The sequence below is a fragment of the Pistacia vera genome, unplaced genomic scaffold (genome assembly GCF_008641045.1).
Source record: "Pistacia vera cultivar Batoury unplaced genomic scaffold, PisVer_v2 Contig233, whole genome shotgun sequence".
NCBI lineage: Eukaryota > Viridiplantae > Streptophyta > Magnoliopsida > Sapindales > Anacardiaceae > Pistacia > Pistacia vera.
In genome coordinates, this window is record NW_022196039.1 from 1,111,520 (window position 1) to 1,128,189 (window position 16,670).

The window sequence follows — 16,670 nt, forward strand, 5'->3', positions numbered from 1 at the left end:
TGATTGGTAATCTCAGGGTCTTGGAAGATTAGTTAAGTGTGCGTAAGCTGGTTTGGACACTCCGATCATTAAACAAAAAAAAAAAAAAAAAAATTAACCCATTCTATTTTACTTCAAATCTGGCACCTTGCCATTAATCAAATACATAATAGTTTCTTTGGAGCTATTAATACATATACCTTCTGCACCTACCGGCTTTGCCATAGAGTGATGCTAGGTACTAATGGATGAGTACAAATTTGTGTACTAACTAAGCATAGTACCCGTACTATACACATATTACGGGTACTATGCTTTAGTTACACATTAGTACCCATCCATTAGTACCCAAAGTATTATTCTTTGGGTACAATGAATAAAGAAATCCAAAAACGGCTCTATCATACAATATCCTAGGAAATGTTTTGGGCTTTTAATGAGGGGCCCATGTCATCAATCAGCCCAACATGCCTTAGGCCCAATTAGGCACTCTTTCTTGCCAATCATTTTTGAGCCCACAATTTACTCCCAAATTAATAATAATTTCATCTAAATTTTCGTTATGCAACCTAAATTTTCCCCTTTTTTCTTCAAACATTTAATAATTAATTTATGAACTCTATAACAATGAGACAGCATCTACAAGATACACTAATATTTTATCATTTATACTATCAAAACCTTTTCCACCAGCACTTGTCTTTAAGTATCTTTATCAAAAAACTTTCTGCTAAATAATTTGTTATTTATTGGGTAAATAATTATTTACAATGTGATCTTTTTTAACTTAACATTTTACATAAATCTTCAATCGTGGATTCAATACATTCATGGTGCTTTTTCACATCCTTGGATTGTAAAATATTATAATTGAAAATTTGTGTTCAATTTAAGTCAAATTTTAAGTTAAAAGATCCCAAGTATTTAACCAACCGATATTTGTTTAAACATTTATTCAATTGCCTTTTTTTTTTTTTTTTTTTTTTTTCAATTTTGTAAATGATTTTACATTTGTTATTTATTGGTCGATCATATAGCGTAGGTGTATTTTTAACATTGAATTTTGACCTCTTTTTAGAAAAAGGTTATAAAAAAATTCACACATATTGGAAGTGATTACAATAATTTCAAGTGATGATAATTAATAATTAAAATTATTAAATAAACATGGTTCTTTTTTTTTTTTTTTTTTTTTTTTTTTTGGTAACCGGTGTGTCCGGGTCAACTTGTAAACATCTCAACTAATCATCGGGGTCTACTGAACATTCAAAAAGCCTAAATAATCATGTAAGCCACAATATTATTATGGTATATAATTCTAAAGTTTGAAATGAATAACTCAAGAAAGAGAGTAAACCTCTTTAATTACGAGATCGATCGTTCAGGGTTCTAAAAGAGTGGTTATTAAATAGCATCGCAGCTTGTCATAAGAAAGAAAGACATATTCGATTGGATTATAATTATGGGCCAAAGGAATCTGGTAAATTAACAGAACATAATTCTTACAATTCAACTATTCTTCATCATTCATATGAAATGAAGGACCCGACCTGACCCACTTTGTCTTGTTCTTTTCAACTTTTTTATGAACGGCTCTCCACTCTCTACTGACCACACGCTTATCCAAACTTGATGTTTTATTAGAATCCATATAACTAAATTCAACTCAATTTTCTAAAAACTTTATTGTAAACAAATCTCTGCCTATTTCTGTCAAATTAACTTTTCCGTAAAGCGGGTACCTTTCATGAGTTCATCGCTAGACCATATCAATTTCAGTTAGATTATAGCTCTTATATATTTTCGGTTTCTCTAAATCATTAGTAAAAACTTCGCTAAATTTTATGAATTTACTCAAAATACAAAAACAATAAGAGAGGTTTTGATGGTGTTTTTATGAAATTTTATAAACCTGAATGCCCAGCAAAGTAACTAAACCATTAAAATTAAGGGCATCTGCAGTATTCAGTAAGAAGAAACTCATTGGTTATTCTTTTGTCTCCATTATTATTTTGTCTTTGTCGACCATGCCCACATCTCTTACTAGTCACCTCAACTATCGTTTCGCCGCGTTTCACACTCATCCAATCATCTGTCCCTCCTAACCCTATGTGTCTCTCTTCTGCAAAATCAATTCATCACTTCGCTTAATATCCTTATCATCATTTAATTCATGGCCACACCCAAGCCAGCAATGCCATTGATTTGCCTGCAGCAGCAAAACCATGGAGGCAAACAAATTCTCTGCAATTACTACGCCTACCAGAGGAAGATCCAAGTCTTTACTCATGGTTTGACCGTAAAGGGCACGAGTAAAAGCCAAGGGTTGGTTGTCAAAGGTGGCGGAGTGCAGGGTGGAGAGAGCTTTTATGTAGTTTCGGAGGAAGACTCCCGGTTTGTGGAGGTGTTCCGGGAGGCCCAGCCTTATATTTTTATGCACAGGGGCAGCACATTTGTTGTTGTTTTATCTGCAGAAGTCGTTGCTAGTCCCTACTTGGGCGCCATCCTCGAGGTAGGTCTCTTCTCGATTCACGGCAAGCTCCGTTTGGTTCAGATTTTAATGCTTTTCAAAATAATATTTTTTTTTAAAATATAGTTAAATTGAGATATTTTTATAAAAAAGTTAATTATTAACATTTTAAATTGAATAAAATATGGTTAAATTTTAAAAATATTGAAACAAATATATTTTAGGGTTTTTAGGATAAGATAATAAAATAAAATAGTAAAAAAATAGTGAAACAAAGGCATATTATAATAATTTTGTTTACAAAGGTCTATTAGTTTTAGTTAAATATAGCTAAATATGCGAGATAATTATATTTATCCATGGGTTTGGGTTTACTATCCAGACCTGAGACTAACCCATAATTCTGACGTACATTAAACTATGGTTATATATATATATTTTTTTTTAATGAAGTTAGGTTAATGTCATCATAAGGTTTTAGAATTGGATGATGATTTGAGGAGATATTTAAAAGGATAGAATCTTGATACTGGATCGAAAACTCCAGATGAGTTAAGTCTTTCTCTTAATCATATGCAATTATTATTAACTTAATGTGANGTTTATTAGTTTTAGTTAAATATAGCTAAATATGCGAGATAATTATATTTATCCATGGGTTTGGGTTTACTATCCAGACCTGAGACTAACCCATAATTCTGACGTACATTAAACTATGGTTATATATATATATTTTTTTTTAATAAAGTTAGGTTAATGTCATCATAAGGTTTTAGAGTGGATGCTGATTTGAGGAGATATTTAGAAGGATGGAATCTTGATATTGGATCGAAAACTCCAGATGAGTTAAGTCTTTCTCTTAATCATATGCAATTATTATTAACTTAATGTGAGTAGAATATATACTTTCTGATAATTTCAAAACAGTTCGAGGAAAAAAAATATTTTTAGAGTAACACTATCTTACAAAGAAATTTTACAAAAACTTTCATACAAAGTGATGTGACAAAAAATAAATAAAAGAGTGAATTTAATGAGTTTGATTTTTTGCTTCACTATTCCATTCAATTTTTAACACCACACTTTGTATGCAAATTTTTGTAAGATTTCTTTGTAAATATAGTATTATTGATATTTTTATAACAATAATGTTAAATCCATATTTCAATCTCACAATTTAACATTACCGATAAGAATATATTAGAAATATTTTATTATACAAAACGACAAAAGAGTTTAATACAATAAAACCTCTTTATAGTGATACTCTTTGTAAAATTAATCTTTAGGTAGTTATAAAAAAATTTAATCCCAATTTAGAATAGATATAGATAAGAATAAACTTTATATTGTAATAAGTTATAATTTTTCAAATTATCAAAGTTATCTTCACTTAGGAATAATTATCTTAAAAAAATATTATATTATATTAAAAGTTTAAAATAAAATAAAATATTTGTTTAAAACATAAATTATATAATAAGAAATTAAGTAATATAAAAAATAAATAAAAAATCCTAATACTACTAAAACAATAAATTAAAATCCTAATACATAATTCTAAAATGGATAAAATAAAAAATTAATAATCTTTAAAAATTACACCCCTATTAAATTATAATTTTTTCATACTGACAAATTAGTTTGATTTTACTGTATAACTGTAAAATGGTTTTACCGTAATACAATCGTGACATGTAACTTTTCCTATTTTGACTAATTTAACGCTCAAAAAGCGGACCGTCGCCGTTGCTGGAGTCCTACAGGGCAAAACAAAACAGAACACCAGTCTTGACTCTTTAAGAATTCAAAACTACAATAATCTCTCCAACAAAGACTGTGGCGGTTACCTCACAATTTCCCTCCAATTTTGCCTTCTATGGCCGTTTCCTCTTGTTCCCTATCACCATCTACCACTAAAGCCAAGCTCTTTCCCTGTCCACGCCGGTATGATTTCCAAAAACCCACACAGATTCTTCAATTTGGAAACAGATTTTACAAGGGTTTATCTCTGGGTTTGAAGGGTAAAACTGAGTTTGTAAGAAAAGAATGCCGTGTGTTTAGCGAATCAGAGATTGGATATGTTGAAGATGCCTATAATGGTGAGGAGGACCAGCAGTTTGTTAAGTGGTTTCGTGAAGCTTGGCCGTACTTGTGGGCTCATAGAGGGGGGACTTTTGTTGTTATTATTTCTGGTGAAATTGTTTCTAGTCCTTTCTTGGACCCCATTTTAAAGGCAATTGTTTTGTTTTTCCTTATATTTTTTCTGTTTGGTTTGTGGGAAATGGCAGGAAAATTGTTTGGTTTAGTTTTACTTAGTAATGTTTATTTTATGGTGGATGCAGGATATCGCGTTTCTTCATCACTTGGGGATTAGGTTTGTTCTTGTTCCGGGGACTCATGTGCAAATTGACAAACTTTTGTCTGAGAGAGGCAAGTGAAAGTGAAAGCTTGTGCCTTTATTTAGATTCTCTCATATTGGAATTCTTATGATTCATCATATTATCATATCATGATATATATATTTGGGTATGTTATCTTATTGTCGTTCTGTTATTGTTGATTTTTATGGTTCCATGAAATGCTATAGATAGCGCTAACCCAGGTATGTTTTTGCAGGACATGAACCGAAGTATGTAGGCCGATATAGGATTACTGACTCTGAATCACTAGCGGCTGCTATGGAAGCTGCTGGGGGGATTCGTATGATGATAGAGGCAAAACTTTCTCCTGGACCCCCAACATGCAATATCCGCCGGCATGGTGATAGTAGTCGTTGGCATGAAGTTGGTGTCAGTGTAGCTAGTGGTAACTTCCTTGCCTCCAAGGTATGAATTTACTGTTTCGAATATAATTTTCAGCATGGTGGAGTGTTGTAGTCAATTCTGCTTTCATATATCTATAATAGGATACGTGGTCTAATTGCTTATTTTATATGTGATTTTCTATCATTGTTTTAATTTTGTTGCAACTGTGGTTTCTGTTAATTTCTTTTTCAGAGAAGAGGAGTTGTTGATGGTGTTGATTATGGAGCAACAGGTGAAGTAAAGAAAGTAGATGTCACTCGCATGCGCGAGCGACTTGATGGTGGTTGTTTAGTTATATTAAGCAACCTTGGGTATTCCAGCTCTGGAGAAGTTTTGAATTGCAAGTATGCCATATAGTTTCTGATAATCATTGTGTACTGTAACTTGGATTATTTGATCGCTAAATGTTAGTTATTCTGATTTACCGTGGTCTGAAAAGCGAAGATCTGTTTCTTCTTTAACTTGTACTGGTTTCCACTTATGGGTTATTTCTTCCTTACATGCACATATATGTCTTGCTTATTTTTATCTTTTTTATAACCTTCTTTCCATCCTTATCTTGTCACAATGACATTAATAGCTAAAAATGGCACCTTGCGTGAGATTTTTCTGATATGTGTTTTAGGCATTTTTACTTTAGTTGAGTGACACTTGAGTCAACTGAGTAGTCTGATTGAGTTTGCTAATGGAAGAATGAGTCTCTCATGGTTTCTAGTCTACAGATTCTAATTTCGTAATTTTTTTTTACCTTATCAAGTCAATGGTTAGATTCAGGTTTTTGGAAAGAAATTATAGGACTAACTGCTACAATTTTCAGCAGAGATGGTATGGTTTATTTGTCTTGCTTTCATAAAGGGTTGTGCAATTTTGGAGCCTTTTCGTGTATATATATATATATATATTTTGATCTGCTTGAGCTTTGGTGCCGCACAGTATTTTGATTTTAATTGTTTTTCTATTTTTTTGACCTTTTACATCTCTTGATTACTCCTAATGCATCCCACTGAAAAAAGGAAAAAAAAAAAAAAGATTTTGGATTAGATAATTGCAAAACTTCAATCTTAATCACTAATATTTTATGCTTTTGTGAATTTCAGCATGTATGAAGTAGCTACAGCTTGTGCTTTAGCAATTGGAGCAGATAAGCTTATCTGCGTTATAGATGGTCCAATCTTGGATGAGAGTGGACGCCTAATTCATTTCTTGCCTCTTCATGAAGCAGACATGTTAATCCGTGAACGGGCAAAACAAAGTGAGATAGCTGCTAACTATGTGAAAGCTGTTGGTGAAGAAGATCTGATTTTGCTTGGAAAGGATTCTAGTGGAAGTCTCCATGCTCATCAAAATGGGAAAGCTCCTGGTGAAAGGCATAATGCAACTTTTCTTAATGGTGTTGGTTTTGATAATGGCAATGGACTGTGGTCTGGTGAACAGGGTTTTGCAATTGGAGGTCAAGAACGGCTAAGTCGATTAAATGGTTACCTTTCAGAATTAGCTGCTGCAGCTTTTGTTTGCAGAGTAAGTCCATGATATGTTCGTTATCTTTATGTAAATTTTACTAAATACGATTGTTTTCTTAACAGACACCTTCGCCTGCATTTCATTTAGTCTTCTTGTTTATTATTTTATGGATATTTACTTCAGCAAGTCTCATGTTTGGTTAAGTCATAAGTGCTTGGTGCAAATTCCAATTTGTTCAGAATCTAAGTAGTGTGGATTTATTTCTACTTTGGAAAGTTGAATCTATCTGTGGATTTATTTCTACATTGGAAAGTTGAATCTATCTTTAACTTTACCCTTTTTATGTCTTTCAACTTATTCCTAGATTTTTGTTTAGTTTATCTAACTTGGAAATCGGTAAATTTGACCTTTCTGCTCATTTGCTCTGCTCATTTGCTGCTAATAGCCTCAATTTGCAAAAGGCAACTCTCATTTTTTAATTAAGGGGAACGTTTCATGTCAATATTGTCTGTTGTATCAAGAACTCAAAGAAAATATGATATATTCGAGGTTAAAAGACCATTATGGTATTGGAAAAGGAAAGAAAATACTCAAAATAATGACTGATAAAAAGGAGAATAGTCAGGCTACTATATTTTTTAGAGAAGGTTCTTGTTCTGAAACACATGATCTGAGGTTATTCACTGAAACAACTTTCTAGAAGTGGAGAACTCTGTAGCCTGTAGGACATATTGAGGCCATGTTTTGTTGGACACCTCTCTGGACTAATTCATGTAGGGATGATAATTTTAAATGTTAATTAGCCATTAAAATTGTAGTTTAAGAGTATCTGAAATGATTTCTGAAAATATAAGTTGAGAAACTGATTAACTGCCTAAAACCTGGCCAAGAAAGTATGAGGAGCTGCTGCTTATTTACATCCTCTTCTGTTAATAAATGGATGAAAGAATTTAATTTTCTTCAGTGGAAAGTTGCAGAATACCGTCATTATGTATAACTTTGTTGTGATGTTAAGTTCCCTGATAAAATGGCTCAGTAAATTCTGGCATCTTTGAAAATTGCCTGTGATATATTTTTTGGTTCTTAGAAGTTTCAATTCTTTAATATTGGGTTACTAGCATGCACGCAGTCTGTTCTATTTTCTTCTTTGTAATCAGGGAGGTGTTCAAAGGGTTCATTTGTTAGATGGCACCATTGGTGGAGTTTTATTATTGGAACTTTTTAAGAGAGATGGAATGGGGACAATGGTGGCTAGGTATGCAATTTTTTTTTTTTTTTTTTTTTGATGATTAATGTGTACAAAAGGAAACTAATATCTCAAACTACATTTCTAAGGTTTCCATTTGGCTTACAGTTCACTGTCAATAATATAGCAGTTTCTTTTAGACAAACCCTTGTATTCATGATGCATGCAATTCCCTAACTATTTACATTTACAAGTTTTTTAGTGCATTTGTTGATATAGGTGTTAAATAGCCTGGTCATTGGCATATGGCATGAGTAATGATTGTACCTTTTATGAACTGGTTTTCATCCCATTCATTCACTTGGGCATTTAATTGTTTATTTTAGCGATCTTTACGAAGGAACGCGGATGGCTAGCTTGACAGATCTGTCTGGAATAAGACAACTTATACAACCTCTAGAAGAATCTGGTGTATTGATCCGGAGAAGTGATGAAGAGGTTTGGGCTCCCATTTTTTTTAAACACCAAATTGACTCTACTTGGTTATCATTTATTTGCTTGGACAGAGTTTCTCACTTGTCTTGTGTTAACAGCTACTTAAAGCATTAGATTCATTCTATGTTGTGGAACGAGAGGGTCAGATCATTGCTTGTGCTGCTCTTTTTCCATTTTTTGAGGAGAAGTGTGGGGAGGTTGCTTGTATTGCAGTTTCTCCTGAATGCCGTGGTGAAGGACAGGGTGATAAATTACTTGGTATGATATTAGTCTATCATAAAAGTATATTGCTTGTGCTTCAGTTAAAGTTCAAAATGTGTAATCATAGATTGGACATGAGCTTGGTTTCTCATCTCATATTCCGAAGTTCATAGATATAAGAAAACAGCTTGGCAGGTGTTATCATATCAAATATATTTTTTAGATGCTTGAAGTGGTGCTGAAACTTTATACCTTTTCAGCTTTTTCCCTTCTGACTGTAATTCCAATTCTATGTTCTTTGTGTCTATTTCCCAAGCAAACAAAAGCAGATGTGATTGCATATTTACAGAAATTGCTTCCCAATATTTGGATAGAAATTATAGGATCCCCTAAACAGCCTTTGCCTTTGTGATGTGGTCTTAAATTTCTTCTTAGGTTAACTGTTATTTTTAAGTATCCATAAGTATTTTTATGTCACCTATTATATTTTCTTCCGGCATTGATGGACAATAATTTCTTAATTGCAATCAAATATCTGCAGATTATATTGAGAAGAAGGCATCGTCTCTTGGATTGGACATGCTCTTCCTGCTGACGACCCGTACTGCAGATTGGTTTGATACCTAACTTCTTGAAATACTTGTGACAAATCTATTGCTAGTTGTGTCCATATCTAATGGGTTTGAAATACACATAATAAGTTAAAAATTTAGTTGAGACCTTGTGGATGCTACATCACATTTATTACTCCTGATCCTTTTGGTTAGTTAATTTTCTAAGGTTTTTATGGAAAATTGGTTCTTTTCAATTTTAGTTATTCTGTTTCTAAAATGATTTTTTTTTTCAGTATTCCATTATAGATTTGTGTTATTCTACATAAAATTTTGAATTTTGGTGCCAAAATAAACACACACACACGTAGACTGATACACGGTTGTCTTTCTTGAGTGAAAATTGATTACTAGTAACACTGAGAGGTTGGTTGAGTGATCTCGGACTGTGGTTTGTTCCAAGGTCTAGAGTTTAATTCCTCGGTCAAATTACCTGGCAAAAAGCCATAAATGTTGTACTTTTGGACATTCCAAAAATCGTAGGCTTTGATTAGAACTCAAGTTTTGTAGTTATCTTTGGTATGAGAGTTCAGGTAATTTTGGGTTTGTTAAAAATAAAATTGTTGGTCATTTAGTCACTTTATGGCCATTGCATGAAGATTACAGCTACTCAGTGCTTGGCGATATTATTATCTAAAAGTAGATTTTCGATTGCAGGTTTAAGAGCCGTGGTTTCAAGGAATGTTCCATTGAAATGATACCGCGAGAAAGGAGGAAAAGGATCAATCTTTCCCGTAAGTCTAAGTATTATGTGAAGAAATTGCTACCTGATAGAAGTGGAATTAGCGTTGATAGGGCATTTCGATGACTGGATGAGGCTCCTCGAAGTCTGAAGCATTAAGTTCTTTAGAGATTGCCTCCGTCGGTTGCCTGATTTTGCTGTGTTGATCCTAGTCATACCTGTCATCAAATTTTTTGAATTGTTAGTTAGCTGAACATGATTATCTCAAATCATCAGAGGTTAGTGTTTTTGTAGGTTAATAATCGCAAAAGCTTTATCAAGGAAATGTAACATTTATTTATGAAATGTGTGTTAGTGTATGTCCTAGGAATCAATCGTGTTATCGGTTTAAGGACATTATATCTTGTAAATGTATTATGAATAAAAGAAAGTGTTCTTATTTCATATGTTGATTTACTGCTTCATTTATATTATAATTAATATTGCATGTGAAATATCCGGATGACACGGATCTTCAAAAGATTAGATCATTGAAGAATTCCCTACACAAGTAATGTTAATTGGGTAATAACATTGCATAGTAGACATGCTGAATGTCTCCATTGAATATTATGTGATGGTATTAGTGTGAGTGATTACAAGAGGTATGTCACTAAGATATTAGTATAGATAAACGGTTAGTGAACTATTTATCGAAAACGACCGATTACGATGAATCACATAAACGTGGTCAATGATACATCGTAGGATTGTGCTAGTGTACCACTGATCCTTAGACTTGAGACATCACGGTTGAATTTAACATAGGATGCATATAGTTCATACGATGTATAAGCGCGAGACTAGTCATGTCTTGTGTAATAAGCTGGTTTGGTCATATGTTATTCATGTGCAAAGACAAGTGATGGTCAAGATGAGATTCGTTAACTCAAAATAGTCCAATCTCGAGTTCCCAGATGAATGTCAATAAACATTGGAAAAATGAAATCTCTAGCTAGAGTATAATGAATGTCAGATGAAAAGTAGTTTCATGTTGACACCTTCCATTGTATCGATTGACAATTCGATTAAAGATTAAGTCAAAGATTTTGACATACTATGAATCATTCTTAACGATTAGATAACAAATGGATTTTACTACACGGTACGTACGATCAGAATAGTTCATTGCAGTTTACACTTCATTGTGGTTTAGAGGTTATAGAACATTGTTAGACGTTTACCATAATCAGTGGGAGTTTTGATTATAAAGAATTATAATAAAACATATCAGAATTTGATATTGGACCCACGGCTAGATTACAGTGAACCAAAATGGTCACACATAAAACCAAGCTCAAGAAGAGAGAGTAATACATATCATTGATTGGATTAATGATGTTCGGACGTAAACAGTTGCATCAAAATAGTGTATTGGTGAGAAATGATTATCTATGGATAGCTAGCAATAACCAAGGGTAATAAGAATTTATTAAATATTATTATTGAATTGGATTCAATGACAGGGACAAAAGTGCATTGATTTTATTCTAAAGAGTTAGAATAATTAATAGGATTAAAATTGGGTTAATTATGAATTAACCATAAAACTAAAGACTTTGACATAAATGCTCTTTTCCAAGATTAATTTTAAATTGTTTGAAGACTTCTCAAGACAATTTAAAATTACACTTTGTGCCCATGGTATATAAACAAAGTGTTATACTATTTTCATTCAATTTGAAACAATTGAAAACAAAAGACACTTTCTCACTCTCGGCTCTCTCTCATCTTTGGCTTGGGTGGATTATATTTTAAGTTTCTTCATTCTTTTTTGAAGAATCTACTCTAAGTTTCAACATCAAGCATTTAATAGCAAAAAAGTAGGTAATATATTATTCTTTTAAAAAAAAAAAGATTGTCATTGATGTTATGTTTGTTTTCTACCTTGCATCCATTATCTTGTTCATCCATTTTACACCATTTTCATGTCTAAAATGCATGAATCCCAACAATGTGTAGTGTAGATGTTATTGTGTAGTTTTAGGGTTACATAGGGGTTGGACTTACTGTGATCCAATAAGGTTTTTACAGTTTTATATAAATTGCATTTTCCTTTTTTTAACATTTGTTTATTAAATCAATTGGTATGATGTAAATTCAGTTTGATTAATCTGTTACGGTGTTACCCCAATTCAAACGCATTCATGGGATGTTGTTCTTATAGTTATAAATATAGAGTTGGATTTTGAAGTTCGTATACTGAGAGCTTAAGTAACTTCAGTGGTATTGTCCCCCTTTACTTGGAGGGGAATGTTTTTCGGGCTTCTCTGTTAATAATAGTGGCGTGGGCCGCATTAATATTGCCTCTAGGAGTAGTGATGCAGCACTTAACGAGTTTTGGGAGAGAAAGCCAAAGGGATCTCACTTGAGTCATTGCTTGCTATCTGATAAATGCAGATCCTAGCAAGTTTCAGTATAATCATTAGGAAAAGAATAAATGTGCAATATTCTTTCATGGAGGGATAAAAGAACAAAAGGGTACAACCCATCAGTCTCATTTTATTATAATCAAAGAATTCGTTCGGGATATGACTGGAAATACTACATTGTTGCCATTTGCAGAAAATGTGCAATAAAAGAAAATCACAATCCTCAGTCGCATGACTTATCTTATGATGCAAGAAATGTGAGACGTTACTATCAGTTTTCATCGGATTTTGGAAGACCCTTCCACTTGAAGTTGTCTGCATATGCCTTCACCTGACAAACAGAACACAAAATAAGCTCCACAATGTAAGACTTGGAAAGACTCGGACTCATGCAAACCAAATATGGCATCTTGAACAATATATAAACACCTTCAGACTCTCATTGAACACTTCAATGCAAAACTAACAAAATTCTGACATACCAATCTAAATCTGCTGGTTAATGTGGTCACACAATTTTTAGCATAAGATACTAGCAGTCCTATTTTGCACTTCAAATATGCTAACAAAATTTACAATTATTGCTGCAAACAACTCATTCAAGTAGCTAGTAAGATTTCTTGCAAGAGATCTTTCAAATTTGTCTTACACCAAGGTTAGAGAGTGAGGGTAAGGGTACTGAAAAAGAAAAGTTGTCTAAAGGCAGTTATGAACACACTGTGATTATATATCACCTATCATCTCTCTTATATCATATTTCAGATCAGCTTTGATAGACCTTCATGACTACAGTAAAGCAATAAAATTGCACTGCCACTTTGGAAACATCCAACATGAGAATGAAATGTACTTTAACAGGAAGAAAAAGAAAAAAATCAACAAGATAGACTTCGGAAGCATTGGAATTTCTTCCAGGGATTTTGAAGATTAAACAATTGTCTCAACGATATTAACACTTTAAGGGCAAAGCATTTTAGTTGGGTTTCTGTAGCACTGCCTTCTGATCCTACAACATTTTATTAAATTCGGTTATTGTTTGTTGTTAATTTGATCTCAATTAGAAGACATTTCATCTGTTTGGTCCACTGATGGCAATTGCATGGGGCAGGACCAAGTTTGCCATCTCATACCCACCCCACAACTGGGGTAGGGAGTCAGATATGTCCTGGACAATCGAATAGAGAGTTCTTATGTTACTGCTTTTTCGCTGTTTACGTCAGTACACCCAATGTTCAAAGTGCAGCAAGGTCTATCATCTTAAAAACTGGTTAGCTGAAATAAATTTGATTAAAATTTCTTCCATAATTTATAAGTTAAACTTGTAAATAGTACTTCTATCATCATATAACCAATTGGAATACCAACTATATAATTTCTCATTTAATATGGTAATGCATAATTGTAACTGATACTGGATAAATATAGTTACTTCAATTCAGTAGCTACAACTCTAATCAATTGCATGACTTATTCTTCTTCCTAGATGAAACAAGTGTCAGAATGGAACACAGTTTATGCACCCGACTATAATATGGAGAAGCAAATAGCTAAAAAGCCAATAAAAAATGGTTAGTTAAGAGTATCAAACCTTCAGCAATGGTGTATGGCGCTTCCTGACCTGAAAATTAGTAAAAGAAGTATCATCGATAATCGATAAGGTGGAATTTAAGAATGAACAGAAAAAAGAAATAAGTAACTTCACATGAAGGAACCGAGTGAAGGTTTCATTAAATAATTGAAAATTATGAAAGTAAGCACGCAGATAAATAGTAACTAGTCTATGGAAACTCAATAATTGAGACACAAAAACATTTAGGATAAAGAAATACTAGGTGCTAGCAAAATCTTCCAATTTGAAGGGAAAGAAAGATGATGGAATAAAATTCCCAAAACATATCCTTAGCTTCAAGCAAGAAATATTTAAATTGCAAAGCAAAACATAGAGAGAGTGAACAAACTAATCTCAATAGTAAGACTTCAATACAAAAATTAAACAACACGTACCACATACTCCCAACCGTGTCTCTCAGCAAATGCCTTTGCAGCTTCTTCACTATCAAAACTCAATCCAGCATCACCTACATTAGCATATGGGTCTCCTGTGGATGTCCAACCCATCAAAGGATTTTCCCACCTACAGCATTTTACTAAAACTTGTGAAACAGGTAAAAGAAACTTATAATATTAAAATAATTGCATGACTTGCACTAGTTCAAGAAAGTAGCTAGATATTTCTATTATCTTTAAAGTATCACTAATTAAAGGCCATTCCAGTAGCACAGCCAGAAGCTAAAGAGATTGCATTCAGCTAAAGGCCTTATAAGAAAAGATCCCCACAACAATGTATTGTTGAAAATAAAAGAATTCAGATTATACCGAAAGAAGCCATGTTGGAGAGACCACTTCAATTGTTATGACCGCCAATTCTAATTCTATAGTCAAATTCCATGCCACTAAATACAACCCAACTAAGTTGATAGTCTTTAGTAAACTTGAGATAAAAATGAATAAATAAGTAAATAAAATATACATACTTTTGAGTGGACATAAAATTGATTTTCCACCTCCCAACTTTTCCATATCCTTGCTGAGTAGCAGTTCTAGCTGGTGAGTAAATTACAACCTGCCATGAGTATCGAAACATGAAGAGAAAATCTTCATAACACGATCAATCAATCACAATATATTAACTTCATTAAAAACAAAAGTAAAAGCCCTAATTAATGTTCGTGTTTAAGAATTTCAAGACCCTAATTAACCAAATAAATCTACCATCTTATCATTTTATAAAACACCAATTCTCTCAGAAAAGAAAACGTTATTCATCATATGTAAGCCAATAGTGAATCAAAATGACGCGAAGGAATAGAGAGATGTACCCTTCTACGGAGATGTTCTTCGGGAATTCCAGAGACCATGCCGATCTCGCCTGTCTTGACCTCAACCAATGCGTCTGCAGAGAATGGTCTAGAGAGAGGGCAGAGAGCGGTGCGCACGGAGCGACCCTGGCTCCATATACGTTGCAGAGGGTGAGCCATCTTAAAATCTTAAAACCAGAGAGTCTGTCACTTGATTGTTCTTTGTGGCCTGTAAATGGAGTTTTCTTCAACAAAAATATTTGATATTTTTCAGAGAATTACATTTTATCTCTATTATTTTTGCATATATTAAATGGCCCCTAATGTTTGTGATTTCCGTTTCTTGAGTTAAAGATACTTCGCGTTTCGAATCTTTTCGATTCTTTCCGTACTTTTATATTGAAAATTATATATTATCTGTTTCTTTAATCCTTTTTATTTTTGTTTTTAAAAATTAATAATAATAATCCCTTTTAAGTCTTGTGATTATATTAATAAGTATTTAATGTTAAAATAGACGTAAAGGAGCAATAAGTATATTCATTAATCAATCTATTAAAATTTTTCACGTATATTTGATTACACTTTGTAATGAATCAAGCCAAAAAAATTGAGATTCATATTTATAAATAAAATAAAATACCATAAAACATAAACAAAATATTTGTTTTATTTTCATTTTTTATATTATTAACACTTTCATATCCTTGTAAGATATAAAAAAAATCAAAATTAAAAAAAAATAATCCCATTTACCTACGTGAATTACAAGTAACACAGCTCATCATTTGTCTTCTTTTTCCATTTACCGTTACAGCACATCTTTGGTGAAGAATGGCAACATCCCTGCAATATTCTAATCTTATTATTTATTAACACAACATTAATAAAAAACTGTCTAAAAATCTACTACCAAAATATCTTTTTAACTTTGTTTTCAATATAATTTCAAAAGGAAAACGTAAACTTTTATTTTTACAAAGAGCGGTCACAATGATTAAAGGATTACTATAGAAAACCCCTTATGTTTCGTGAAATAGTATTAGCCACATGCTATTTTGGAAAATTGGCTTTAGCCCTGTGCATTAAAGTTAGCGGTTGAAACATGTATTATCTATTAATAAAGAAATTATTGGACTTTTAATTTTTTTTTTTTTAAGAAAACTTTAATTATTTTTCTTTCTTCTACTCCCTTCTTTATCTTCTTTATCATCCTTCTTTCTGCCTTCTCCTTGACCATTTCTCTCTTGGATTTAATCATTTTTTTAATCTATAACCAAATTTGATTAGACATAATAACAAAGTATTATTGCTATTATAATGCAAGACTTTGAAAGCTTATTACAAAGGTTGTGTCACCTTGAAGGTCTCCAATAATTCCACGGGGGCCTTTAGGGTTTTTAGCAATCAAAATTCAATAAATTCGTGATTTTATGAAAGAAATGTAACAAACGTTATACCCTTTTTTTTTTTTTCAATTTGAATTTTATAATCCAACATGTTATTGGT

At 32.5% G+C, this 16,670-nt stretch overlaps 2 protein-coding genes across 4 annotated transcripts; one reads left to right on the forward strand and one right to left on the reverse strand.

The window, feature by feature from the left end:
- The first annotated feature begins 1,977 nt into the window (after positions 1 to 1,977).
- On the forward strand, positions 1,978 to 10,344 carry LOC116131427 (probable amino-acid acetyltransferase NAGS2, chloroplastic). 3 transcript variants are annotated; one of them, XM_031417076.1, is made up of 10 exons: positions 1,978 to 2,491; positions 4,795 to 4,882; positions 5,069 to 5,277; positions 5,449 to 5,600; positions 6,354 to 6,774; positions 7,875 to 7,972; positions 8,290 to 8,401; positions 8,497 to 8,656; positions 9,141 to 9,213; positions 9,868 to 10,018. In XM_031417076.1, exons 1-10 carry the CDS (start codon positions 2,153 to 2,155, stop codon positions 10,016 to 10,018), a joined length of 1,803 nt encoding a protein of 600 aa, XP_031272936.1. In that variant the 5' UTR covers positions 1,978 to 2,152. The 3 variants fall into 3 exon arrangements, with proteins under 3 accessions (XP_031272936.1, XP_031272935.1, XP_031272937.1); XM_031417075.1 differs by lacking the exon at positions 1,978 to 2,491 and adding an exon at positions 4,108 to 4,685 and having other exon boundaries at positions 9,868 to 10,344; XM_031417077.1 differs by lacking the exon at positions 1,978 to 2,491 and having other exon boundaries at positions 4,833 to 4,978; positions 9,868 to 10,344.
- A 2,053-nt stretch (positions 10,345 to 12,397) lies between these two features.
- On the reverse strand, positions 12,398 to 15,427 carry LOC116131437 (NADH dehydrogenase [ubiquinone] iron-sulfur protein 4, mitochondrial). The gene is made up of 5 exons (XM_031417087.1): positions 15,183 to 15,427; positions 14,838 to 14,926; positions 14,308 to 14,437; positions 13,892 to 13,921; positions 12,398 to 12,634 (listed from the first exon to the last, which is right to left on the reverse strand). Exons 1-5 carry the CDS (start codon positions 15,339 to 15,341, stop codon positions 12,575 to 12,577), a joined length of 468 nt encoding a protein of 155 aa, XP_031272947.1. The 5' UTR covers positions 15,342 to 15,427; the 3' UTR covers positions 12,398 to 12,574.
- Between the last annotated feature and the right edge of the window lie 1,243 nt (positions 15,428 to 16,670).

Excerpts from the sequence above, each read along its gene's own strand:
- LOC116131437 (XM_031417087.1), bottom strand. The coding sequence starts at position 15,341 with ATGGCTCACCCTCTGCAACGTATATGGAGCCAGGGTCGCTCCGTGCGC. Across the intron at positions 14,438-14,837 it reads AATTTTATGTCCACTCAAAA|GTGGGAAAATCCTTTGATGG; the intron begins GTATGTATATTT and ends AAAATGCTGTAG. Across the intron at positions 13,922-14,307 it reads GACACGGTTGGGAGTATGTG|GTCAGGAAGCGCCATACACC; the intron begins GTACGTGTTGTT and ends ACTAATTTTCAG.
- LOC116131427 (XM_031417075.1), top strand. The coding sequence starts at position 4,329 with ATGGCCGTTTCCTCTTGTTCCCTATCACCATCTACCACTAAAGCCAAG. Across the intron at positions 6,775-7,874 it reads CTGCAGCTTTTGTTTGCAGA|GGAGGTGTTCAAAGGGTTCA; the intron begins GTAAGTCCATGA and ends CTTTGTAATCAG. Across the intron at positions 8,402-8,496 it reads TCCGGAGAAGTGATGAAGAG|CTACTTAAAGCATTAGATTC; the intron begins GTTTGGGCTCCC and ends TTGTGTTAACAG.